This window comes from Desarmillaria tabescens (genome assembly GCF_030435595.1).
Source record: "Desarmillaria tabescens strain CCBAS 213 chromosome Unknown EV420scaffold_72, whole genome shotgun sequence".
NCBI classification, from domain to species: Eukaryota; Fungi; Basidiomycota; class Agaricomycetes; order Agaricales; family Physalacriaceae; genus Desarmillaria; species Desarmillaria tabescens.
The window spans coordinates 102979-129983 of NW_026848371.1; the positions used below are offsets into that span (position 1 = coordinate 102979).

At 47.3% G+C, this 27005-nt stretch overlaps 5 protein-coding genes across 5 annotated transcripts; 2 read left to right on the forward strand and 3 right to left on the reverse strand.

Moving 5' to 3' along the window:
* Window positions 1-8300: 8300 nt before the first annotated feature.
* EV420DRAFT_1278860 (kinase-like protein) lies at window positions 8301-10260 on the reverse strand (the record flags this gene model as incomplete). The annotated part of the gene is made up of 5 exons (XM_060468108.1): window positions 8301-8870; window positions 8921-9039; window positions 9090-9620; window positions 9670-10058; window positions 10109-10260. 5 exons carry the CDS (start codon window positions 10258-10260, stop codon window positions 8301-8303), a joined length of 1761 nt encoding a protein of 586 aa, XP_060323830.1.
* A 429-nt stretch (window positions 10261-10689) lies between these two features.
* On the forward strand, window positions 10690-16402 carry EV420DRAFT_1278859 (uncharacterized protein; the record flags this gene model as incomplete). Its single annotated transcript, XM_060468107.1, has 6 exons — window positions 10690-11042; window positions 11096-12063; window positions 12117-12980; window positions 13033-16033; window positions 16087-16215; window positions 16267-16402. The coding sequence occupies 6 exons, from the start codon at window positions 10690-10692 to the stop codon at window positions 16400-16402; spliced, it is 5451 nt and encodes a 1816-aa protein (XP_060323831.1).
* Window positions 16193-18602, reverse strand: EV420DRAFT_1580619 (glutamyl-tRNA synthetase). The gene is made up of 11 exons (XM_060474631.1): window positions 18392-18602; window positions 18181-18339; window positions 17962-18132; window positions 17726-17905; window positions 17524-17673; window positions 17316-17474; window positions 17107-17267; window positions 17003-17051; window positions 16836-16950; window positions 16621-16784; window positions 16193-16573 (listed from the first exon to the last, which is right to left on the reverse strand). The coding sequence occupies exons 1-11, from the start codon at window positions 18524-18526 to the stop codon at window positions 16493-16495; spliced, it is 1524 nt and encodes a 507-aa protein (XP_060323832.1). The 5' UTR covers window positions 18527-18602; the 3' UTR covers window positions 16193-16492.
* An 83-nt stretch (window positions 18603-18685) lies between these two features.
* On the forward strand, window positions 18686-21229 carry EV420DRAFT_1123712 (glycoside hydrolase family 13 protein). Its single transcript, XM_060465933.1, has 11 exons — window positions 18686-19039; window positions 19095-19294; window positions 19342-19464; window positions 19518-19866; window positions 19924-19963; window positions 20014-20213; window positions 20268-20328; window positions 20382-20430; window positions 20488-20602; window positions 20655-20873; window positions 20927-21229. Exons 1-11 carry the CDS (start codon window positions 18944-18946, stop codon window positions 21086-21088), a joined length of 1614 nt encoding a protein of 537 aa, XP_060323833.1. The 5' UTR covers window positions 18686-18943; the 3' UTR covers window positions 21089-21229.
* Window positions 21230-21369: 140 nt separating this feature from the next.
* On the reverse strand, window positions 21370-26995 carry EV420DRAFT_1623039 (myosin 5; the record flags this gene model as incomplete). The annotated part of the gene is made up of 15 exons (XM_060475890.1): window positions 21370-21576; window positions 21632-21734; window positions 21842-21911; window positions 21962-22493; window positions 22543-23677; window positions 23733-23820; window positions 23872-24299; window positions 24360-25177; window positions 25229-25282; window positions 25337-26020; window positions 26069-26263; window positions 26311-26332; window positions 26383-26620; window positions 26672-26801; window positions 26855-26995. 15 exons carry the CDS (start codon window positions 26993-26995, stop codon window positions 21370-21372), a joined length of 4845 nt encoding a protein of 1614 aa, XP_060323834.1.
* Window positions 26996-27005: the final 10 nt, after the last annotated feature.

The window sequence follows — 27005 nt, forward strand, 5'->3', positions numbered from 1 at the left end:
TGAATCACATTAGGAATAATCACTCCCCCTAGAACTTACGAGGGTGATTGTAGTTTGTGTAGTTGTGTGAGTGTGTGTGTGGGTTTTTGAGGCTCGCCTTTTAGCCCGCTCACTATTCCACAGGTGCCCACAGCCAGCCTCTTCACCGTCAATGGTTTTCTCAGCTTGATTAACCATTTCAACTTGTTGGACAGGCACTTATTGTCCTGCCTAAGTTGTCCAGTGTGTTTGCACTGGAAACATTGCTTCTCTTTCCTGAGACAATCAATGTCCATGGGCTTGCCTTCACAGCCATATGTGGTTCTGGTGGCATCCCTCCTGTTGCTCTTTGTCAAAGAGCCTCCCACTACTCTGGGCCTGGAGTATGCAGTACTGCTAGGATTCTTGCCACCTTGGGCAAGGTGAACTTGATAGTTCTTGTCCATTTGGCTGACTCTGCACTTCCACTCCTAGTAGGTGGTAGAGTGCATGTTATCTCCAGCCATAATGATCTGCTTGACATTAGGCTGGATTGTGAGGGTGATAACTTCCTCCATTTCCTCATCGTTGTGGAAGCACTTGGCTTCCATTGCCATTTCTTCAAATTTCTTGAAGAATTCTATGGCTGTCTTGAACTGCGACTGCTGCAGTTTCTTCCATTGGATATGCTTGATTTGGACTTCCACTACCTTCCAGAATCATTGGCGAATATTTTCCTGAAAGGTTTCTCAGGTGGAAATATGATGCCTTCTGCTGTGTGGATCCTTGTAGTGTCGTTACTGGTGGATCCACCACTGCATCACATTCCCATCAAATAGGGAGGCTGTGAAGACTACTCGACTTGAGCCATATCCTCATGCTTTGTTGAGCATGAAGTACCCATGGAACATCTCAAAGTAGTATTCACAGTTTGTGAAAAACTGATTGAGGTCACTAGCCTTCCCATAGAACTTGGCAGGGACCTGCATCAATTTTGGCTTCACATCTCCCCAGGGATTGAGATCTCTGGCAGCAATCTCCCAGTCACCCAGCAGATCAGGTGGTAAAGGGAGATTTGCAGAGCAAGGCAGTGATCGTAGAGTCAGAGATTGAATTTTTCTGGTCTACAAATCTTGGGGACTCCACTGGGGGAGAGAGTGTGTCGGTGGGTCTGTAGTAGCATTTCCCTCATGCTACAGGATGGTCAGTGACTAGCAGCATGATACAGTGTTTCAGTATGGAGAATCTTGTCCTCAATATCTGAGCCTATAGGTGCTGCCTTGTAGGCTTGTCCTTGATTGAATGTGGTCCAGATCATCTCATATGGTAGATGCCTCCATGTCCAATCTAACATCTGCTGCCATGTTAGATTATAGATTTCTTGGTCCATGAGCTCCAGTACTGGAGCCCTAAACAAACTTGTCTCACCTGTTAATGGAAGGTTCATCATCAGGTGGCCCATTGTACTCTCCCTCCTGGGCTCACTGGTTGATGGCCATCCCAGCTCAGGTCTAGGGGTCAGACCAGTTGTCATGGTTGGGAGGGTAACCAATAACCTGGTATCGGAAGAAAATTGTGTCTCCTGCATACCAGGTCTCGTTCCAGTCAAATATGTCTGTGAGGTATCAGCTGTACTCATCTCAGATCTCCACAGCATCTGCTCACTCCCAGACCCAGGGCCATAACCCTTAGGGGAGGAATGAAGCCCCCATTATATCTATTGGGTAGGAACCCTCCCTCAGGTACAAGGAAGGGTTCAAGCTCTGGGGCAGGTCTTGCTCTATCATACCCAGCACTGGCCAAGGTCTGTAGTTGCTGGCAGATGGTGCAGTTGCAGTAGGGGTATGGATGGAGGTTTGCCTGATTGAGCTCCTCCAGAATACAGTTCAGGAGGATGATAGGATCTGGAAGGGGTTGGTCTCTGGCAAACCAGTTGAGAAGCCTGTCTCTTCAGGGGGTGTCACCCAGGAAGATAACCTACTGTGCATCATTGTCTGGTGAACCGGCATGGGTGTAGTACTCCAGGAGCTCCTCACTATTGGTGTTGGAGTAGTTGGTGAATGCGACATCATTGGGTCTGTCAATAGTGGATGTTTCTGAGATGTGGGCAAAACAGAGCTCTGTGAAGTTCCTGAGGTCAGCAATGGTGATGATGTTCCAGGAGAGAACTTCAGATTCAGGTCAGGGAGAGGGCCAGATGAACTCTGACTTATGGAGGGAATTGTCATCCCACTCCAGAGGGGATCCTGCAATTCTGTGGGTCCCATCAGGGGTGTACAAGGCAAGGGAGGTTGGGGCTGTGTGCCAACCTGGCTTAGAAGATTCATCTCCTTGATGTCCTCCTGCCTCCTTCTCTCCAACCATTGCTCATACGTCTCCTCCCAGTCCTCACTCCTAGGCAGGGAGGAATGAGTCTTTGGCCTCTTTAAAGGTGGCTCTTCACCTCCATGCTCTATCTGCTGCCCTCCAGTCATCTGTGTAGTCCCCTCCAGTTCATTTGTCAATGATTCAGTTGAATATATTGATGTAGAACCTTTGGGTTCCTCTCTGATAAAGGTGCTCTCCATCTGAGTTGACTTCTGGTAGTGAATAGCCTGGGTGAACCCCTGGGTCCAGAAAGCCAACCCATACCTGTACTCATAAGGGTTATAACCCTTATCAGCAGGTCTGGGTTCTGGCCAGGTTACTAGGCAATTCTCACAGGTTGCCAGGTTGTCAGGTATCCAAGTTAGAAATATTTAAATAAGACAATATTATATTATTCTATAGAATAAATCATATTATTAAATGCTCACCAATGACCTCATTACCAGTTCCAAAGAAATCTCAGTATCAGAGATGACATCATTTTTAACTGGCAAGAAGCTGGGCTTGAACTTGGTGATGCAAAACAGAACACAGCCATCCAAGTTAACCATTGCATCAAACCATTTTACAGAATGAAGCAATGTAGTTCAATACATTGGGTCAGATGGGTCAGCTGGGTTTACTCTGGATTGTCAGATGCTGACCTGTACCTGACCCATATGATACCTGATCTGGCAACCCAGCAAAACCTGGGGCACTCATGCTTTTCACTAACTCCTGGTATGGCAGCTGATAGCTCTGTGAAAGTGACTGACTGCTCCCTGGAGCTGTCATTGTCATTCCACATCATGGTGTCTCAGGATTCCTCCATGTCAATCCAGTACTTGACTGTGAACCTGGGGTCTTCTGAGATGTCCCCATCATCTGTAGGGATGCTGAGTCATCTGAGGTCTTCTTCCCAAAGAGAATACTTGCCTTTATAGTCTGACTGATCCTCAATCTAAGGCTTGATTATGATGGCATGGTCTTCTCTGTCAGGTAGGGGGTCTCAAAGTGCTGCTCGTCTGCTGGGCCTTGATGTGACAGACCTGAGCCTGATAGTGCTTCCTGTCCATGATGTCCCTGTTGATGAGCCATTGAGTCCATCTACTCACCCTCTTCTGGGGGTCAGTGCTCTTTGGCATCAGTGAGGTCAGGTGTAATGAACAGCAACTGCTTCTATCAAAAGTATGAAGGAGCTGAAGGTGCTGAGAAAGATTGTGGCATTTCTTTCATTAGGACTAAGCAGCATAAAGCTCATCATACAACAACAAGTATTTATAAAGCTCTGGATAATGCAGTTATCATCGTAAAACAACAGTAGAATGGTGGTAAGAGCAAGTGGTTACAAGCTTCAGCTAATTGTAACACACCAACTCAAAACTATACAAGACATGAGTCGGGCACCACAAAAAATGTGCATTAGTTAGAATGTCTATGCAACCATCAAAATCGAATATCAGGTTCTTCTCAGCACCACAATCATGTGTAAGTGGTATATAAGCACCTGCTTTCATTTCCGTGCTTGCACTCTCTTATAACATAACTCAAATTTATGATAAGCTCATTGTAATAACACTGAAAGCACCATATAATCATGGCAATCAAATGTAATAGCTTATACCTGAAACCCAGACTGGTAGCCATTGCATGGGATTTTGGTCCTTCCAGGGCCCTTACAGGTGATTGTAATAGAATGTACAGATCTTAAGCACTTTTAGGCCTCAATGACATATTAAAAACACGAATGACTAGGATTATATTACTAAAATACCATACATGATATCAATATCAATATGTAGTGGAAATTAGTATAAAATAATATGACAGTAGATCACTCTGACATCAACAAAGCAAGAGCCATATCCTCATTGCCCAAAGAACAGAGCATCAACGAATCCTAAACCAAGCCACAGAACTGCCATGGCAACATGACCCACCAATTCATCACTAAGTTTCAACAAGCTTGATCAATGTCTGGGAATTGGACGTTCTAGTTTCTAGGGCAGCTAGAAACTGACATTGAGACTGGTCAGTCCAATTAAATGTCAAAACCAGTATGCATACACACAAAAAACCAGATAACTCTGAGATAGTATTTAAGTTATTACAATGGACTCCAGTCCTATTCACATTGCACACACTTTGAAAAACTGGGGCTTGAGGATGGTGGAAAAGATATCCAAGAGACAGGCATGTTAGCCAATAATATGCCAATGGCAAGCAAACATTCCACTCACCTGAGTTTCAAAGGGGTACAATTGTATACAGCAATCTGATTGCAAGCACAACAATCGTCCAGGTTCATCCTCTTTCCACAAAAGATACATATGGGACATGTCAGTAACAACTAACAAGAGAATGAAATGTACCAGGCTTATTAGAATTGAAGTCATGGAAGGTATTAGTAACCAAAGAGAGTGAAAAGAAAAGAAAACCAGCATACCAAAGTAGTACTCTGACCTGCTCCTTCAATTTCTTGCATATATGCACCGAGATTCACATAGAAATATGCTGTTGTTTGTTATACTGTACACTTCAGGTGTTCGAGACTGCTCTAGGATCATACTGAGAGAACTGGCCCCTTGATACAGTATTATATCATTCTGGTGAATAAACATGTACCATTGTGGTGTTACTGGTGCATGCTTATTGCAGTGATACAGTGCAGAAATCACGACTATGCAAAAGGTGGGATGAGGTATAGAGGTGACATGTTGAACTAGTGATGGTGATGGCAAGAGGCAAAGGTGCTGAGAAGAACTGTTACTCAGACCTGATCAGGACCTGGGACTTGCCAGACAGTATTTCCACCCAAGTTCAATTTCACTTATATCACAACTAATCTGCATTTCATTGACTGCTGGGTCCTCCTTTATGCAGTCATTATATATGTAGGACTTGTAAATGTCTAAAAAAAGTTTCTTATCTATCACCACTCTGCACTGGCAGTCTGAGCAGTGAGTAACTTACATCTACATTGTATCTGATATCTATGTGCATTCCAAGTTGACTCATGCTGACACCCAAGCTATACTACCTTACAATAGTGAATATCAGCAAACCTATATTTCAAACCAAGGTAAGTGCTTTATACTATGTTGAGGGGGCCACAATGACTTATAATCCATTATAACAACCACTGATCCTTGTAGGCTGTTGCAATTTGACCAAGTCGTTGTATGGCATGGGAAGCAATCAACATTTTTCATGGTGTCCAATGTGTCACTTGCATTTGGTGATTCACAGGGTGGACAGCATTGCAAGTTCTTGTGGATGGTGATGGACAAGTTAGTCGTGAACCAGGGAGTTCAGTAAGAGTTGGAATTGTATAACCTTAGCTGAAGCTGGGGCTTAAGGCCACAGCATAGGCTAGCTTAAATACATGTTGGCTCTGCCTAATAATAAATCCTGGCTGTGATTCTCACATAGAGAAGTGCGTCCTTCAATGAATGAGCATAAAGAGCACATGTCACCTGCATGGAAGCAGGACTCTATCTGACTCATCCTTATCCTATAGACCACCTTTGACTAGCAGTCTGTATTGTCAAACCATTAAGAAGTATGATGCCATCAAGAAAAGTATGATGGTGCATGAGATACATTAGTCATCCAGGATGTGGCAACCAGATAAATGGGTAGGGAACATGCTGGCAGAATATTGTAGGTCTGAGAGATAAGATAGGTAGGTCCAGGGTTCTGAGAGATAAGGATAAGATAAGATAAGGAAAATAGAGGTAAGGTCATAATAGTTGATGTCAGATTGGTGAGCAGTGAAACTGCTGTGAAGATAGGTTTCCCTGTGAAAGCATTGCAATAGCATGGAGTCTGTTCCAAAGGAAAGGGGGCCTTCTTTTGAGGCAGAGATGAGGATGTCATCCATGGTATATGTTGAGAGGCTCAGTCGACACCCACATGGTCTTCTCAGACATGGGCTATTATTAGGTACCAAAGTTTACATTGAGTCACATGATCACTACTGTAGCATTTTCCCATTTGTTTTCACTAGCATACCTCAGTCTTTTACCACCATATCGAGTGGAGACTGAGGTACATTTTCTTCTATGATACTTACTTCTGTAGTACTTATGTTCTTGTAGTTCATTGTTCCTTAACAGTATAGGTTTGATTTTGTTGTGATATTCCAGTGATATGGCATGTCTCAGCATGCTTAGTAAGAGAGAATCTGGAGGAAATGGGGAGAAAGTACTAGATTAAGTAGTAAATAGTATAAATACAGAGCATAGGCAAGGAAACTCCTCATGAATTTGTCTACCTAGTGACTAACAGCCTAACAGCTGGAGTGCAACTGCATTCAAATCACAATAGATTTGTGGCCACAGAGTTGCAGTTGGTTTCTGGAGGGATGGTGAATATAGCAGACATGGTGAAGAAGAAAATTTTTGACTCAAGAGTTTGAGTTTGAAATATACTGTTAGGATTATGCCAATAGGAACAAGGGAAGGGATTGCATGCAGTGGAGGCCATAGAGTGTGTAGGGCATAGGTGAAGCTATTAGCAACATCACCCCTGAGCTGAAGTCTGTTAGGATTGTGCCAATAGGATTGTGGCAGTAAGTGCTCATAGCAGAATGCTGCAGGATGTGTTGGGCATAGGCAAAGCTATTAGCAACATCACCCCTGAGCCAAAGCCCTAAGATGGATACGGACGGAAGTCCGCAGAGTGGTAGAGACGAGGTAAGAGATAAGTCCAACAGATTGGAGTTCCATGGACTGGAGAACAAGAGTGTGACTTAAGGTCAGAGAGAGATTGGGCTGAACCAAGTTGATATTTGAACTGAGTATCTACAGTGTAATTCTAAGGCTTATATACTAGTTAGGAGTCTGATCTAGTTCCTACTCGGAGTGGTCTACATTCTAGGGTTGTTGGAGGATGTATTCTACCAGTCGGTAGCCGATGGGGTCTGATGAATGTTCACTACCGATGTCAGGCTATTGATAAATTGTAATGGAGAAGTGAAATATAAAAAGGAATATGAAAAGGAATATGAAATAGAAACTGGGAATTGGAATCTGTAGGTTTCCATGCTGTGGTTTGTTGGGTTGAGTGGAAGTCGGGTTTCTGTCAGCATGCTTGTTACAAAGCCCTAAGATGAATATGGATGGAGGTCCACAGTGAGACAGAGATGAGGTAAGAGATAAGTCCAACAGATCAGAGCTCTGCAGACTGGAGAGCAAGAGTTTAGACTAAGAGTCAAAGAGAGTATTGGGCTGAACCAAGTTGATATTCAAACTGAGTATGTACAGTGTAGTTCTACAGTTTATATACTGTTTAGGCATCTGGTCTAGTTCCTACTCAGAATAGTCTACATTTTAGAATGGTCAGGAATTGTAGTCTACCAGTCAGTAGCTGATGGAGTCCAATGATGTACTCACTACTGATGTCAGGCTTGTGTCGGACTCTTGATAAATTAAAATGGAGAGATGAAATATAAAATGGAATATGAAATAGAAACTGGGAATTGGAATCCACAGGGATCCAAGATGCAGTTTGTTGGAGTTCAGCTTGAGATCAGAGTTCCATTGGCATGCATGTTACAAAAACAGGAATTCACATATTGATTACACTTCAAAAATACAAGGGTATAAAGCTGGTTCATAATGACACAGATAATACTAGTCCTTCCTTTAAGAGCCAAGTAAAAACAACTCAAGACCCTTGGTGCACTGTCCTATACTTTGCTCTTGCAACTTCCAAGCTCATGAGAGACTTCATTAATGAAATGGGCCTTATCCAGTGGGATCCTGACTCTGGGACCCCCACAATTAAGCCCACACCTCTGACCAACATACTCTTCAGCTCTCAAGTCCAAGTCTCAGACAAACCACCCATATGCACTGCACAGTAGTGTCTATGTTTCCACTCTTCCCTTTCCTCAAGCAACACTCATTTGCACCTTCCCAAAGTATGAGCCTTTGCTGTATTCGATGCATTAAATAACCTCTAGCGTACACAACAAATCGATAAAGATACAGTTAGCTCTTTCGCTGGGCGTGCGGCATCGGCGCAGGCGCCAGGACGGGTGTTTGATGCTGAGAGGAATGAGGCGGCGGCTTGGCTTCTTCTACGGTCGTCGTCAAGTCGACCTCTTCTACAGGTTTCATGGCGTCGACCTCTCGGCTGTCTCTCTTTTCTTTCTTCTCCCGCTCCTCCTCCTCCGCCCGCCGTATCACGTCCCTCTCGCCCTGAACCACTACTCCCTCCAGCCAATTATGGTATATCAGATCTCCGGCCTTAGCTCGTTTCTCCGGATGGAGGCGTAGCATGGGCGTGAGGAAGGACGCTAATGCGTCTGCCTCCGGTTTCGGAAATAGGTATTTGTCGTGCAGCACTGCCTCAAGAGGCCAATACCGCAGTTTGTTGATATGGCGCAACTCCCCTTTCCTATTAAAAAATTCAGAGGAATACTTCCCTGTGAGCGCGATGCTCTTGGGTATTTCGCCCATCAATTCCATTATTTGTGCGATGTGGTCGTCATCTTTGCTATACCGTGATCCCGCGGCCGGGTCAAAGAGATAGTCGCCCCCTGTTATCAGCTCAAATATCTACGGACCCGATAAGAGGAAAGAAGATAGAAATAGATATGCTTACTCACCACGCATGCGACACTCCATATGTCGGCACTGACACCCCACTTGGCGCCTAAAATGACTTCCGGACACCGGTATTGACGTGTCTGTATATCGTCTGTAAAGTGGTGTTCCGTCCAAGTGGCTGGTGGAAAGAATTAGAGGAGAACATGAAGAGAGAGACGCGATACGAACCATTACCCAGATCGGCAATTTTGACAGTGATCTTCTCATGGCCATCGTATACAGGGTCATCTCTAGAGGTTTGTAGGGTTGGCGATGACTCTGCTGGACGTGATGACGAGGAAGTCACGGCATGAGGCGCCTGCTGAGATAGAAGCGAAGGAGCTGTCTTTGCTGGATGAGGAATGACCTTTTCTCCGAAACCGTTCTCCAATGAAACGTTACCAACCTCTGCGGCGAGATCGGCAGAGTCGGCGCGCTTCTTGTCTGATTCTTCACCTTCTATCTTACTCATGCCAAAGGACCATTTATCAAGCATAGGACTACTGCCATAAGACGAGGAGGGGCTGGGGAGGGGCTGGGACCCGGTGATATAGATGCTCTCGGATCTAGGCGTCTGGTTGCCACCCCGGCCCTTGGAAGCAGGTACGCCGACAAGTTTGGTGGGCGGCGAGGATGCACTGGAGGAGGACGCAGCGAGCTCTGCCTGTATGATAGACTCGACATCGTCGATGCAGATGAGGACGTTTTCCGGTTTGAGGTCTATATAGAACTGAGCGCATAGTGTAATAGGGAGAAAACGGAAACAAACCTGTGTGGATAACGCCGCAACAGCGATGCATGTAATCCAAGCCAAGAAGGACTTGTTTCGCGATCTGCTTGACAAGATGCATCGGAACGCCCTTGTTCTGATGCCGCTTGATGAGGCCGAGGAGATTTTCGCCAAGGACCTCAAATACCATGCATACATGAGTGCCGTTGGGACCCTTGTGCCGGAAATGGTCGAGAAAGGACATGACATGGGAACGACCTGGATGTGTCTGGGATGGAGATGGCGGTGGATGTGGATTTGAAGGAGTTGGCTGAACGGGTGGCGTCGAGGAAGTGATGAGGCGCTGGAGAAGCTTGATTTCATCAAGAGCGGTCTCTGTGTAGCGAGGAGCGGACTTGACGACCTTCAAGGCGACATGGCGGTCCATTCTGCGATGTTCAGCAACGCGGTCAAGCGAGGCAACATAAAGAGAACATACTTGAGATCCTTTGCAAGCCAAACGGTTGAAAAATGACCCCAACCAAGCTTACGAACGACGAGATATCTTCCGTCAGAAAAGGTGTCCCCGATTTTGACTGGATGGTAGCCGCCTTTGACATACTCTTCCCAGTCCTCTTCATCTTCGGTCATGATGGAAGCTGCAGACGAATAGGAGCCGTGAGACATGATATCACTTGCACAGATAACACTTTTTTTGTCGAGATAAGCAATTGCAAACTGGCGTTACTGGGGATCACCCGCGTCCCGGTTCCTGTTCTCGAGTTCTGGGCTGTCCTCGTTGGCTGGGAAGTGGCAAATAATGGCACAGACGAGATATGAAGGGGAACACAAGGGTAGTAGGCGCCAGTGTACGTCTCCGTTAGAGTATACGGTACAAATGCCGCACATGTGATAGGTTTTACATAAAGGGTAATCCGGATCATGAGGCGTGGGCATTTACTTTACCCCGGGCTGCACGCGTCGCGTCGAGCCTTTGTTTGGATTCACCGTGCACATCAAACATGGCCACGAGCCATCTTCAGTCATCCACCACCACCACCATCGTTCGCTGACAATACCATGTCCGCGTTATCTTCCCTTTCTAAATTCCTACCATCTATCAACTCTCGTGACAGGCCTACCGACCCTTTACACCAGCTTCGCTTCGTCCTCGACACAATGCCTAGCTCCAGGAAATACCTCTTCACAGCAGCGACTCGCGCAGAGATTCTCTCAGAACTCTATGACGCGTTCTGGGGATCGTATGCTCACCTCTTTCTTCCCAATTCTAATTCAAGTCTCCCGCTGCACGCCACACTCAGTCAGGTCCAGTCATCTTTGGGATTCTCTGGCGCAGGAAAGGAAGCACCTGTACTACCAGGGAGACCTTGCGGTCACATTCTCAAGAAGGGAGAGAGTTGTTTCAGATGCAAGTGCGTACCTACGTCCATTCCATTTCTCACTGCATTCATTCGCGTTGCTTCAGGGATTGCGCTCTGGATGACAGCTGCGTCCTTTGTCCCAAATGCTTCCATGCGACAAATCACATTGGACACAACGTCAGTTTTTTCATTGCCCAGCAATCTGGTGGATGCTGTGATTGTGGTGATGAGGAGGCATGGAGAACTCCCATAGGCTGCCCTTACCATCCACCACCCACATCCGATGACGATGAAATGTCTGGTCTTTCCACTCCCAAAGTCACCTCAAAATCCTTGCAGGATTCTATCCCTACTGTAAAAAACTTTCCTGACCGCGTCTTTGTACCTCCAGATCTTCGTGAGACCATGAGCAGGACAGTAGGCTATGCCCTAGACTTCATTCTTGACACCCTAGATTTCTCTCCTGATGAACCTTCTGTCCCCGCCAATGAGGCAGATCTCCGTCTCCAACCTTCTGCTGATCCCGTGCCGAAGGACCAGTTCTGTATTGTCCTTTGGAACGACGAAAAGCACTCTTTTGACGAGGTGATCAAACTTCTCTGTGACAAGACCAATTGCCCGCGCGATGAGGCCTCCGAAATTACTCACCGGATCGATGAGCAGGGTCGGGAGATAATCGAAATGAGCTCCAACATACAGAAGCTTCTCGAGACAGCTCAGTCTTTGACCATCATTGATTTGGGTGTCACGGTCCGGAGAGCCTATGACACATTCCGAGAACAGGTCGTCTCTGTCATCATAGAATGGCTATTAGACCTCACCCACAGCCGCCTTGGAAGCGATACCCTCATATTGCGCGAAGTCATATCCGAGGAATTACTTTCGCGTCGCAGGACATCTTACACATCAAACCCTCATGCTCTCCATTCCCTCCCTGATATCTCTGCCGTCCCTACCAGACTTGATATATTGTTCCTCTATCATGCTAGGCTCTGGAAGAAGCCTCGCCTGAGCCTGAAAGAGATCTACACTTCTGTTCTTACTCTCAGCCACCCACATAAGCTTGCAATAGGTAATTGTCACCACTTTCTCTGCCGTCGACGATGCAATGACAGATGATTTTAGCCGGACACTTTGCAAGCGTGTACCATCGTGTCATCGATGCGTACCTCCTCGTTGATCATGAAGCAGAGACGTCAATCAAATATTTTGCTTTACAGCTGTTTACGACACCTTCTGTTGCCGCCCATATCGTCCGTAACTACAAGCTCGTTTCCCGCCTCCTGGCCATCATTACAGCCTTCTTCACAAACCAGATAACTGAAAAGCATATCATCTATCCCCCCATGTCCATAACGAACATCGACGTCGATACTTTTCCTTTCAAATCTAAACGCTTCATGCCTGTCTTCAGCGATCTTCGCTATCTTTGCCATAATGAGCCGGTGCAAAAGATGATTGCTCATAACCGTGAATTCATCGTACAATTCGCCAAGACGTGCCAGCTCTTCATGTGTATCAATCCAAACAAACGAGCTGCTACCAATCACGTCGAGTATGAGACAGATGCATGGATTAGCGTTTTCAATGTAACTTTATCCCTATCCCGTGTCATCAAGGTATACGGCGAAGCGTTCGCCAAGGCTACTACCGCCGAACTTGCTTCAGCGATTTCAACCATTGTTCATCATATTTTGATGGTGTGTACTCTTGCGGAGGACAGACTCGACAGGACAAAGTATTCTCCCATTGCGTTCCACGAAGTGTTCTTCGGGAACGCCGTTTACAACGTCATACAATTCGACGTGCTCGAAGGATGGACAAGTTTTCACCATTCCCTACACTGGCTACTTGCCGAACTGTTCAAGCATGTAGACCTATTGACAGAAGATCGTTTACGAGATGTTGGGATGACGGGCGTTCGTGATATCCTCCTGCGACATGCAAGCGAGCAAGCCATCTTGACCGTAATTGACTTCCCTCTCAGAGGTAAGTTAGCGCAATTGAGTGTTCAAGCCCCGAGCCTTAATCTTTGTTTCAGTTCTTGCTATGATTGCACAGATTCGTACTGGTCTTTGGGTTCGGAATGGCTTCGCCATTCGAGGACAACTCCTTCATTATCGTGATTTCATGCTCAGGGAGCTTTGCTATGATCAGGATATCTTCATTCTCCAAGTCGCGCTTGCCGTTCTAGACCCTAACACCGTTATCGTCACAATCTTGGACCGGTTCGGGCTCGTGGGCTACTTCTCCGGTGCTTCTTTGCACTCCGTGTACGAAGGCACCCAATTGACCAGCATGGTCGAAGAGGTTTTGTACATATTTATAACTATCCTGAGCGAGGACGCAAATGCTGGCCGATTACCCGTTCCAAGCCAGATTCGTCGCGAAATCATTCATGCGTTAGCCCTTGGCCCATGTTCGTATACTGATCTGGTGAAGAGGGTTGCAGAACGCCTGGTCGAAGATATCAATTTCGAGAAGGTATTGAAGGAGGTTGCAGTCTTCCGTTCCCCCGAATCCACGACGGACTGCGGCGTCTATGAGCTGAAGGATGAGATGTACGACGAAGTTAATCCATTCTTCTATCATTATACGCGCAACAAGCGGGAAGAGGTGGAAGCCATTCTTCTCAATCGCTTGCGGAAGGCAGGACAGTCTGAACCTGTCCTCGTTCCCAAACCAATGCAAGTCACAGCAGGACCGTTCTCTATCATCTCATCAACATTCGAGTCTGAGGCGTTATTACAAGTGATCTTTTACTCCATTTTCAATGTCCTTGTAGCGACGGATGAATCTGGATCGGCCCCGCCTTCTGCAGAAGCTATCCTTGACCAGATCCTGCACCTCATCATGTTGGCACTTGTGGAGCGTGCCGTCATTTTCAGCAACCTTTCTGCTGTAAAGACATTTGAAGGCAGGACTCTCGTCGATACTCTCTGCGCTCTCGAATTCCACGACAAATTCAAGACGTACAAAGCTCGAGTAGGATGGATCTTGAACCGCATGGCACTCCATGTTCCGCAGGAAGTACAGAGCCGAAGACACATTCTCGATATAACGCTTCCCGCTGCCTCTGATGTGGATGAAGCTAGGAAACGTGCTGCGAAAGCAAGGCAAGAAGCTATCATGAAGCAAATGAAAGCCCAGCAAGCTAGTTTCGCAATTAACTTTGACGACATTGACGACGATGAAGATGAGATAATGGAGGATGCTGAGGAGGAACAAGTTTCCTATGGGACTTGTATCGTTTGCCAGGAGGATCTTAGCGTGCACTCTTCTCGCCTATTCGGTATGCTGGGAATGCTACAGCCGAGTCGTTTTATTCGACGCCAGCCAGACGGCTTCAACAACACTTTTCTTAAGGAAGCCTTACAGACGCCTGTTTCGCTGGATCGTTCCGTTCCCCAGGTCAACAACACCTTCCCGCCTCGTGACGCCGAGATCAATGATGCCAAAGCTGGCTTATCATCTAAATTTGAAGGGTTCCCAGCTCAATATACTCGCTTTGGCATGAATGCATCAGTGTGTAGCCATATGATGCATTTAGATTGCTTCCACGTCTACAGTGTGTCAATCAGGCAGCGACACAGGGCGCAAGCCACCCGGAGCCACCCCGAGAGCATTCCTCGGAAAGAATTCATATGTCCACTATGCAAAAGCCTGGGAAACGTTATCATTCCCGTATCTGCCCCTCCAACAATTCCCCTAAATATCACTCCCTTTCCCGACTGGATCCGTGCAGCCGGAATCAATATTCTCAAATCCCGCCCTGACCCAGTCACAAATTCTCTCCAATTCCGGACAGGAACAGGGGAATTTGTATTTTGGAGTGCTCAGGACCCAGTGTACACGACGACTCTGCGGGGTATGGAGAAGGCGGAAGGTTCTGATTCGTTCAAAATGGTGGATACAGTCATGATAGTATCCAAGTCGGTTTCCCAACAGACCAGACATCTGCGGGACCGTCCTGAGCCAGAATCTTCTGAGCGAGGAGCAGGCCTGTATCTTCCCGAAGAACTCGTTGGTTATACCATTGCGGCCATGGAAATCTCTCAGCGAGGCATAGAGTCACCTACTGGTTTCATGGTGGATAATTTGTCGGAGGCTCAGATGCGGATGATCAGAGGGCTTCTAACATGTCTGACCCGGCTGTCAGCACTGCACTACAAAGGCCGACCTGATGAAGGGCGAGACTCTGTGCGGCAAGCTATTATCAAACGGCTATTGCCCGAATGGAGCCGTAGTTCGCTTACATCGTTTTCATATCCATTGCTCCTCCGAGATCCCTTTACCCTTCTCGTCGAGACTGCCGCGGTTGCCCCGGATATGCTACGGCATGTCCTAGTATTGACGTACTACGCTTGTTTAGCGAGGACAGTTATCGGTTTAGTATTCGTGCTAAACAAAATACGAAGCTACAACTCGACGCCCCCAATCCAACGAGCGCACGATGATATATTTGGAGACGTCCGCATGTTCTTCATGTCTGTTGTGCGACATTCACCCGTGTTTGAACACACAGCGACTCTGGCCTTCGAGACTTTTGGAGAGGCCCGCATGGAGAAACTGATGTATTCATTTACACTTCCCTTCCTCCGAAAGGCCACCATCTTATGCCGCTCAGTTCTACCTTCTGCGTTCCCCACCCCCGACCATATCGATGCCAACCAGAGTGAGTACAACAGACTACTCGCTATGCTTGGAATTCCCCCACTTTCCGATCTTCCGAACCAGGACACGCTGCAAAATGCATTATCGGGCTGGTGCGCACACTATGGCCACTCGCACGCCGCGTCACCTTTGAACTTTGGAGTTCTTCTGGATACCCCTACTATATATCGTCTTGCACGACTTCCATTTGTGCTTGACAACTTGTTTGCAGACCGGGAAAAAACGCTGACCTGCGCCAAGTGCAAGACCGTACCTATCGATGCTGCGATATGCTTACTGTGTGGTGCCACCTGCTGCATGCAGAGTCACTGCTGCATGGACAGCGAGTCTGGTGAAGGTCATGGGGAATGCAACATGCATACCCGAGAGTAAGTCTGTCTACCGCATGATGATGACCTTGATGATTAATTGTGTCCCCTAGATGCGGTGGGGCGATTGGAATATATTTCCTCGTCAAACGATGCTCCCTACTGTATCTGTATGCAAATAACGGAACCTTCTCACAGTCCCCGTATCTAGATGTTCATGGTGAGATTGACATATCAATGCGGTAGGCAATTGTCTTCTCCAGCTTGTAGACCTACTAACCATCTCTTCTTAGACGGGGACGTAGACAATATCTGCATCATGCACGATGGGAGGAAGTGCGGAAGACGTGGCTCAATCATGGTATTCCGACTGTTATAGCACGAAAGCTGGAGAGTACTTTGGACTCGGGAGGTTGGGAGACACTTTGACACTTGTAACTTGTATCCGCTACATTTACCAATAAGACTGTACTTGTTAGAAACGTATATATATAGCATCCCGATTTTACAATATCGATTTTACGCCGTGCTTGGACTTAGTCGCACCTTTGTCCTTTCGGGGCCCAACACGGTTAGAATGTCGGCGAGAGGTGGCCCATCCTAATCGACTCGTGAGATAATGTATTCTTTGAGTGGTGTAGCTTTACCTTCATCCCAGTCAAGTATGCGCGGAGGACTTTTAGGAAAGCCTTGCGGGGCAAGCCAGCTGCCGTCAGCTGCTCCTGGAATATACTGAAGACAATGTCTGATCTCCAATCATTTACCTGAGTGTCGACAACATCCCTCAGCACCTGGAGCATCCTGGATCGATCTACATCGAGTCGTGAAGAAGGACATAACACCTTCTAAATATGCGACTTACCCTGGACGTCGGGCATGACGACAAGCATACTCTGCGCCTCGTCGGACGTCAAATCGGGTTCTACAAACAGGAACGGCGCAAGGCGAGGGATGTCTTGAATATTCGTCAATCTACCCTGTTGATGACGGATATCAGAAAGGGGAAAAGAAATGGGACATATTACTTGCTTCCAATGCTCGTATAGCGCTTTTGATGTTGTCAATCGTTGTATACTGACTGGAATTGATGTTAGCTACGCGAGTATTTACGCGGCTATTCAAGTAGGGCTTACCTATGTGGGAATGCTTCCTTCACATGGATGTGTGCGCGTTCGGCAAGAGCAGCCATGCCTTCTTCTGTGGTCCAGGCCAAAGCGAGGTGATGTTTGTTGATATACTCCAATTTTGAGACATCTAATCCCGAGCTGCGCTGCGTCAGAACAGAGATATCGAACTGCAAACCATCTGTCAGTGCAATACTTGTCCCCAAAATAGATCGTACCGATTTAATGAGCTCCGGTAGAGACATTATCGCGGTACTGTCAGGAGCGTCCTTGATGTGTGTTCGTGATGTGGACTCGGGTGACGTCTCTTCGTGAGTCACTCCCCAACCAGCGAGAGCAAGCCAGTTAAGCACCGCGGCAGGTTCCCACCCGCGCCTCTATGAAAGTATTAAGTACATTTCGCGTGTTTGATAGAATCATTCGCACCGTGTAGTCGATAACTTGAACATCACCCTTTCGTTTGGACATTTTGGTGCCATCGGGGTTGAGGAGAATGGGAATGTGAGCAAATTTAGGTGGAGTGAGGCCAAGGTGGGCATAGAGGTCGAGGTGCAGAGGGAAAGAAGTTATCCATTCCTATGCTCAAAAGTTGAGAAATTGCGGGACGTCAACAACAAGATGGCCCGACCTCGCCACGAAGAACATGAGTGATCTGCATCTCGTGGTCGTCTACGACCGAAGCCAGATGATAAGTGGGAAAGGAATCAGACTTGAGTAGAACGGGATCAGTAGATAGAGAAGCGTGAGCATCCTTGAGGTGACCAAATACTAGGTCGACTGCTGGCGGCCTGGATGGAGGAAGACTGTCCTGTACGAAGAGGTGTCTGCACGGCAAGCTGACTGTGATCGACAAGACCGACGAACATTGACCCTGACAACAAATTTTTCACCTGCACGAGCCTTTCGTGCCGATTCTTCGTCCGTGATGAGGACACAGGATTTATCGTATGTTGAGTTCGAGCCGGCACGGGCCAGTCTTTCCCTTATGGACGCCAATTTGTCCGTGGAACAAAAGCAGCGGTAAGCGTGGCCAGACTGGAATAACATATAAAAGAGAAATATGCATGCCAGCAGAACGCCTACCTCAAGCAATTTGTTGGCATAAGAGCGGTACAGCTCAAGCCGCTCCGTCTGGAAATAAGGCCCATACCGGGAATTCCTGTCCGGACCGTAGTCGTACTCTAATCCAGCCCAGTCCAGCGCTTTTTGTATTCCTTCTACTGACCCTGGAACCATTCGCGACTGGCTCTTTATAAGACATTGAGCCGCTCGGCAATGAAATAAATCAGCTCACAGTATCCGTGTCTTCGATTCTCAAGATCCATTTACCACCGTGTTTCTTTGCAAAGAGGTGGTTGTAGAGAGCCATACGTAGGCCCCCAAGATGCAGGGGACCTGTTGGAGATGGTGCAAAACGAAGTAGTACCATTGCGGTAGACTTTGGTCGCGAATGGTGACGGTGACGGAAAGCAGTAGAGCGTGTCTAACGATGAGCAGAAACTTCAGAGCGCTTTGCTGTCACGTGATGTATCACCTGCAAAAACACGATCCGGCAGGATGCGACTTTTTATCTGGCTCGTCTCTGCAGCATCTCTGTATACGACATGCACTGGTTATTGTTTTCTCTTCAATAGCTCTGACTCTGCTGCTAAAATCCTGCTCTTTGACTCGGATATATGTGCACAATGATTGGAATTGTACTTTGACTGGTCAGGACTCAGGACTAGTCTGAACATTAACACGTGCATGGAACGCGACACTGACGCGCTTCTGGCAATGACGTAACGGGAAATCAAGCGCTACCCTTTAGCACTGTACTCTCTATCTCTCTCTCTTCGTTACTTCCATGCTACGATACGTCCACGCCTTGACTCTTTTCTCTTTTATTTCAGTCTCTTTCGCTGCCTCTGCCGACCAGTGGCAGGACAGGTCCATCTACCAGGTATTCTTCTCTGTTTCTCTTCCATGTCATACTCTAACGACCGATGGCGACCAAGCTCTTGACAGATCGCTTCGCCGTCAGAAACAATGCCGGGGCCCCTTGCAATACCACAGCTCGAACACTGTGCGGCGGTTCTTGGATAGGCATCACGGAGCATCTCGACTACATTCAAAATATGGGTTTCGACGCCATCTGGATATCGCCCGTCGTAGAGAACATTGATGACAAAAACCCCTACGGAGAGGCATACCATGGGTATGTGATTCGCCTTGCATGAGTCCCCTACTTGACGGCCCCCCAAGCTACTGGACCAAGAATATTTCAAACTTGAATCCTCACTTTGGTAAGCCGGACGACTTGAAGACCCTTAGTTCCGCTGTACATGCTCGCGGCATGTATATCATGGTGGACGTGGTCGTCAATCAGTAACTCGCCTTTTCCTTTCTCGTCTGTATCTTTCTGCTGATGAGCTCCGTAGCTTTGCAGGCGTTCCTTTTCATCCGGAAGCAAATATCTCGAGCATCGATGATTTCAACCTCTCCGGCCTCTCGCCCTTTTCTTCACCTTCGGAATTTCATCCATTCTGCTGGATCCAAGACTACAGTAATCAAACTCAGACAGAGCAATGTTGGTTGGGCGACAATAATCTTGCATTGATCGACCTCGACACCGAAAATCCCAATGTTGTTACCACGATGAATACCTGGATCTCCTCACTAGTCAAGGACTACAACATCGATGGCATCCGCATTGATACCGTCAGGCACGTTCGAAAGGACTTTTGGCCTGACTTCGTCAAAGCGGCTGGAGTATTTTCAATCGGAGAGGTTAGCTGTTCTCCCCTCTTAGCTTGATAGGCGCATATATCCTCCCCCCCCTGTTAGATCTACGATAGGAACGTGAGCTTCGTAAAAGATTACACCGGTAAATCCCTCATTGTTTCATCATCTCGTCCTGGAAGCTAACGAAAGCAGAGGTCATGGACAGTGTTCTCGACTACCCCACATACTTTGCCCTCACCGCCGCGTTTTCGTCGACACAAGGCAGCCTTTCAGAACTCTTGGATGTTGCAACTGCATCTCAAAAGTCCTACAAGCGAGGCGTTTTTGGGACGGGTTCCTTTCTTGAAAACCACGATGTGCCGAGATTCCAATCCATAACCGGGGACTGGGCGGTTAGCCTTCTGACTGAAAGTGTATCACTAGAAGACTCACACACTCATTCGCAGCTAGTTAAAAACGCAATTACTTGGTCTTTTGTTACAGACGGAATTCCAATTCTATACTCTGGTGGGTTTCGCGCCGTCCTAGAACTACGCCTTTCTCATCCAACGGTTTTGTAGGACAAGAGCAAGGTTACCAGGGTGCCGCGGATCCTAACAATCGCGAAGCGTGTGTATTTTCTATGTTCGATGTTAGCATATGGTTAATCCAGACATCTTTTATCAGTCTTTGGCTGTCAGGATACGCAACAGCGAATAAGACTCTCGTGACCCTCGTCAAAACCTTGAATAGTGCTCGGAAATCTGCGATTACTCTCAACAGCAGTTTTCTGACCACTCCTGTACGTCTGTGCTCTTTTCTTTCTGAAAAAGTTGGTAAATGAAATTTTCAAGATGACGTTCATCCCTCAAGGAGGCAACCAAGCCATCGCCATATCCAAGCTTCCTATACTGACGCTGTTAACCAACGTTGGACAATCGGGCACAGCAACATGGAATGTTCCCGGAGTGTTCGAGCCGAAGCAGGCACTTGTTGATGTATTGACATGCAACCAATTTATTGTGCCTTCCAATGGCAATATGACAGTGTCCAGCAACGATGGATTGCCGAAAGTAAGTATACCCGACTTCACCTTCGCACTGACTGAGTATCATTTTATGTACAGGTCTTGATGCCGTCAACAGTTGCTGACCAGGTTTGTGACCATGGAGAACAGGATATCGCGAAGAAACGACGGCACGGAAACAAGGCACCACTGGCGAACAAAGCCGAGTGGGAAACGTTTGGTATCACCCTGTTTTTCCTGTTCTCCGGTTGGTTCTTTTAAAATATAGTTCGACGCTTCTGTAATTTCTCGTCTTCTGGGACTTTGTATACCCTTGGATCTGTAGCATCCCAGTGTTGTATTGTAGCATTCACAAACCGATTTTCCTGGACAGGCTGGCCTGGCAATTCGCTTCAAGTCCAACACATGCATGCAACAAAAAACAATCTACAATGGTTCCAAAAACATGACAACCTTCATTAATACAGCAGTGCGAATAAGGTCGAAGTCCAGCAAAGCGAAGGTATACGAATACGAGTAGATAACCATCCATAACAGCTGTACTATGAAACTAGTGCTGCTAGACGCCGGAGATGAGAAACATTCAAGTACGCTGGGACATAAGTTTCCAAGCCAGACACTTCGCGAGGAAGTGGAAGCTCGTATGGTCCTACTTCTTCTGTCTCTGGTGACAGAAGGAGGTGGTCATTTCGGTCATTAGCTTGGACTCGCGATGCTACCACCCGTAGTATTTCGGGGGAAATCGGGTTCTGGGTGAGAATTGTTGTGATGAGCGCGTCATCTACAAGCAGCAAAGCGACTAACCTCATAATCAGCAACATAATAGTTCGTGCACATCCGTTGAATTTGCATAGGACTCAGCATCCAGCACACATCATAGATAATTTCTATGTCGGGCCGCAGTGGCCTAGAAATGGAAAGGTAGATCAGCGCATGGCCAAGAAGGTTAGTAGTATCCGTACCTTTTTTAGCTGCAGCAGTTTGGTGGCCTGCATCAAGTGTTCCAGCTGCAACGTCCCTTCTGGCATGTCGTGAGATTTGCACCACTCTTCTATCCGGGTGATGTTGTACTGTATTTGCATCGCTGTACCGAAGGTCAGCTTATACATGGACAGTGTGAGATGATGCGCGTACCTCTCTTCCATGAAGAGAAATTCCTTCTCATAAGGAGATCATTGAAACTCGTCACACCAATCAGCTTCAGAAGCTCGGTGACAACCTGCTGCACCACAGACTCCTCCATGTAGTAACTCTTCAAACTCTTCCACACCTTATTCAATAAATTCAAAATATCGTCCATGCTGTACGCTGGCTGCGTGTTACTACTGAGCAGCCGATTGAAGAGACGGCCTCCGCCATCACTCGTGGTGAAACCTGGTAACGACTGACTCTCGATGAGGGCAGGGATGACCATTTTGGAAAGCTTCTTCTTCGTTTCCAGCATCCATGTGTGATAGATGTTGTACTCCAAGGAATCGAGATCATGCTTGACGACCGATACCAGCCGTTCATAGTCATTCCAATCGAAATCCCGAACAGAAGTCTCCTCCCCGGGTCCGATACCTTGAAGCATGTCACTCTCGGCCACGCATATGAACGATAGCATTTCATGGACGTTTGACAGCCAGAAAATACCGGGCACAATCGCATCTTCGCCAGCAAACGACTGCAACGCGATATGAGTGGATACTATGACCGGAAACAAAATGACTTACCATGACGTGTGTTTGGATGGTTTGCATGACATTTGCGAGGAACCTCTCGCTCTCTTGTATCAAACCATATTTCCACATCTCGTTAGTGATAAGGCTGATTAAGTTGGCCGGGAATAGAATTTCCTTTACAGCGGAGGGGTTTGTCAAACTTGGCGCTGGTATCTTCAAACCGCGAACAAGGCCATCGAACACGTCTTCCTCCAGGCGTTTGTTATCCTGCATCAGCTTGATCTTTTCTTCCGCAGGATCCTCGTAGTCCCGTATGTCAGGCAAGCCGTTCGGGCGGAAACGCAGATAGTTATCCTCTCCGTTGAAAGCCACTGACACTGCACGAGGGTTCAATACATGGTCCTTCCGTACATCATACATCAACTCATCGGTAGAAGACCGGTGGTCGGATGGAGGTATAGCATAGACACCGGCAGAACTGTGTCTTCGCTGATGCCTCTGTACACCATTAACACCGTTGGCCTCTGCAGCTCGGAGTGTAGGGGCGAATGTCGGGGAAAGAGGAGGGGGCTCGGCGCGTGATCCCCGTGTCAAAGCGTTCAGAGCATTAGATCTGTTCAGTTGCTCCCGCAGGTTGCCAACTTCGTTCTTCAGAGTCATGATGACAGAGTTGTCCTCCTGGTTACGAATAGGAGTACTCTCAACTACTCGTTGTTGTTGTTCCAACCGAGTGGCTTGCTGGCTAACTTCAGCGCTCAGCTTTTGGATCAATTCGTCCTTCTCGGCGACCTTTGCAAGGGCTTCCTCTAACCGCTGCTCTACGTCGACTTTGGCCTGAAGGATATCATCTCGCTGAGAGAGCTGTGCTTCGGCATTTTGCAGCGATGACTGCAGTGCCTTGGTACGTACGTCGGCCTCTTCGTGACGATTGATCCATTGCTGCAATTGTTGCTCCAATTCCTCCAGCTTTCGTTGCAAGTCCCTCTTCTCCTCAGTACGCTTCTGGAGATTCTGCGTAAGTTCAACAACTTTGTTTTCGAGCTTGTAGGATATCTCCTTGAACTTGGAAACTGAACGCGCTTCGGCTTTCAATGCCTTTAGTTCCTTACGTGCAAGACGCCGTCGGATGCAAGACTGCAAGTAGACAACATGCTTGACGTCGGACCGGAAGGACCGCCGAGAAAACCTGGATAGTGTTTGTGAGAAAAATGATGAAAATAAAAAATAATGGAATAACATACACGCCACGAATGAGACTTTGAAGGAGTACAGCAGCATTTCCGCTTCTTGCTTCTCTGTATCGTTGGCGGGCCTGGACACCCCGGACACCTTGAAAAATAAGTTAGACATCGTACTTGGGAAAGTACTTGAAAAGCTTACGGCTCTGGAACAGTGTGATTCCTCGTTTGATATCCAGAAAATGGGATCTCTGGATAAACCTCCGGATGGCTGTTTGCAGGCGCTTAGCAGCAACTTCACGTCGGATGTGCTCCACAAGCCTCCTTGCCCTGATACCTCGCCACCACGTTTGTATCCTAATTGTAGCGTGTCGGAGCTGTTGGTACTTCTTAACCGCCATACGTCTCCTCATGTTCTTTTGAACTACTGTGACCATAGCGTTCAGCCTATCCGTCCGCATAGACTCCAAAGCTGCAAGCATTCCTGCACGGAAGAAGATCTTTGTTAGGCCGTTCTGATGCTTATCAGGGTCTTCAAGGGTCTTTTCAAGAATGGCTGCACATAGCTGTCGAAGATCCAGAGACTGTATGAGAGGCTGCCATATTGATGATGGAACGAGCATGTAGTACCTGACCAATGTATAACGATTAGTACTGATATTTCCATGGTAAAGAAAAACAGCAGCCTACCGCTCCGCAAACTCTTCGTAAGTCCATCGAGTTGGATATCCAGCACAACTGATGCGAATTGTTTCTAATACACCACAGGCTCGAAGTTGACCTAACACCTGTTGTGGTTGGAACTCCCATGGTTTCTTCAGTTCGTTCGGTTTTATACACCGAATGTAATGCACATTTGTGACGCTAAGCGTATCCATGAGTGTGATCAAAGAGGCTTTAAAGATGGAGCCTTGGGTTGGCTTCTTGACGGCGCCTGCGCCTCGTTTCAGACCACCCGTACTTGCTGTGGAAGCGGAGGGTGCCGGACCCATCCAAGACTGTCGACCAGGATCTGGGATGACCGAAGAACGACGAGAGCCACCACTTGCTGAATCCGAAAATGCAGGTGATGCGGGATGGGGACTATCAGAAGGTTTCGTTGAAAGCAAAGCTGCGTCAAGGACCTCCTTCAGGAAAGGATTCCGTGTAGCTGCAAGAAGAGTCATGTGCTCGTCCGGCACAGTATCTCTGTTCTTTTCCAAGAAACCTTCCGCTTCGTATGTGACGTCAAGGGCGTAGTGAGCAATGGTGAAGGCGGTGTTACCGAACCTAGGCTTCTTGAAGACTTTCTTATATTCCTGTTTGCCCAATTGATTGTGAAGCTTTTGCAGGAAAGAGGCGTCGCTACCAGAGGGTAGACGAGACTCTTCATCAAGAAGTGCCAACACGCCCAATTTACCCTCGATAACGTCGATACACGGTTGATTGTCTGAGAAATCGATGAAGGTCCAATTTATTTCCTCCTTCATGTACTCTTCTTGTTCTAGTTTGAAGACGTGAGAATTGAACTGTTGCTAATTAGTACTTGAAGGTCGGATGACTGGCAGAAAAGACCTGACCTCCTGCTGCAGCTTCTCGTTGGCATAGTTGATACTAAATTGTTCGAAGGAATTCTGTAAGGAAAAAATAGCAGCGTGTCACGACTTTTATGATGAATGTTGCGTTACCTTTTGGAAATGCTCGAAACCGTAAATATCCAGTACCCCAATGAACATCTCGGCCCGATCGGCCGCGTCCCCGTTTTCGCCTGCCAAACTTTCATTGACAATGGCCACCAACCACTCGAACATGCAAGCATAGACGAATTTGGCGACACTGTCCCGAACAACAGTTGCCTGGGCAGCATTCAATGAGGAGACAATCTTCTCGCTACGCGTAGTAATCTGCTTCTTGACGGTCCATTTCTTAAAGTCTGCAAGACTGACGCCAAGAAATCGCGTTGCGAGAAGTAATGAAGAATCGTTTTCTTCAATCATGGCATCCGTTCGTAGCTGCGTGATCTTGACATTGCCTAGGTGGAGTAGAGCAGAGAGAAGTCTGAACACGGCCCATTGCTTTTCAACACTGATTCCGACGGTGGATAAAGCCTGCTGGGTGGACCTGAACTCTTCAGCATCATCCACCCCTGCTATGGGAGTTGACAAAGGACCGCCTTGTTTGAGGTAATGGAACTTTGAAACGTCGGTATCCAACCCAAGATCCTTCCGTTCCTTCAAAGGTGCACCTGCACATAGCTGATAAAAGATGTGATAATTGCGCTCTGTGAGGGGTTGGAAAACGATTCGGGAGCGTTCAAGAAGGTATGTTCGAATGCGCGCGCCGACGATTTCTTGTTTACCATCGAACAGAATCTGCAGGGTCATGAGAGAAGATAATGCCGACAAAGAAGTATAACTGACCTGGATATATTTGCCAAAGCGTGAAGAATTATCATTTCGTGTCGTCTTCGCGTTTCCAAATGCCTCAAGGATGGGGTTTGTCGCCAATATTTGCCGTTCTATTTCACTGGAGTCGTCTAGAGAGAACTTTGTCTTGCCTTTAGCGGTAGAGTCAGGGGGGTTGACCGAAGCCAGATAGCGCATGATAAATTTTGCCTGGACAAGATTGAGCAGAGGGGAGCATTGAATGAGAAGAAACATACAGATTCTGTTTTTCCGGCACCACTGCGAGAAGGTCAGCCGAACGCGAAAAAAGGTAGAGCATGACCACACACCTCTCTCCTGAAACGATGATAGTCTGGCCCATGCCCTCCTTCCTCATGGCAGTATACGCGTCTTCTGCAATGGCAAACAGATGTGGTTCCAGGTCGCCTCGTCGCCTGCCGCTATATGCTTGTATGATCTCGGGGCCATAAAGAGTGACACGCTGAAATGGGTTGACGGCAATAAGCACAATGCCGCTGTACGTGTAGATACTGTGTTGAGCATAACGATTCCGTATTGTATGAAGGACTGTTTCCGAAGGTTACTTTTAAAGAGAAGACGAAGAAGAAAATTGGGTACCGGAGGGTTCGTTGAGATGAGAGAGAGTAGCCAAATCGTCCGCCGTTTCCAGCAGCGGAGGATTCCTTAAGGGAGGTAAGGTATTGGCGCCATCCTTGATATCCTTGATAGTGGTATTCACGGTAATTTCCTGGATAAAAATTGTGTGAATGAATGTAGCCGAATGAGGTGAATGGCGAGCACCTTGCCGCGTTCGTCAACGAAAAGGATCTTGACCGAGTCGTCGGCAGCCTTTGTGAGTGAAAGGACTTCAGCAGAGATCCAAGCATGGTCCTTGTCCTCGAACCAGACCCTGGTTCCCTTGCTGTATATGTTCTCCGCCATTGGAGAAAAG

Bases quoted from the DNA above. Each gene is read 5' to 3' on its own strand.
- EV420DRAFT_1123712 (XM_060465933.1), top strand. From the start codon at position 18,944: ATGCTACGATACGTCCACGCCTTGACTCTTTTCTCTTTTATTTCAGTC. The intron at 19,295-19,341 runs GTATGTGATTCG...CGGCCCCCCAAG, and splicing joins TACGGAGAGGCATACCATGG to CTACTGGACCAAGAATATTT. The intron at 19,964-20,013 runs GTAAATCCCTCA...TAACGAAAGCAG, and splicing joins CTTCGTAAAAGATTACACCG to AGGTCATGGACAGTGTTCTC.
- EV420DRAFT_1580619 (XM_060474631.1), bottom strand. From the start codon at position 18,526: ATGGTACTACTTCGTTTTGCACCATCTCCAACAGGTCCCCTGCATCTT. The intron at 17,475-17,523 runs GTGCGAATGATT...ATACTTTCATAG, and splicing joins TTCAAGTTATCGACTACACG to AGGCGCGGGTGGGAACCTGC. The intron at 16,785-16,835 runs GTAAGTCGCATA...GACTCGATGTAG, and splicing joins CGTCATGCCCGACGTCCAGG to ATCGATCCAGGATGCTCCAG.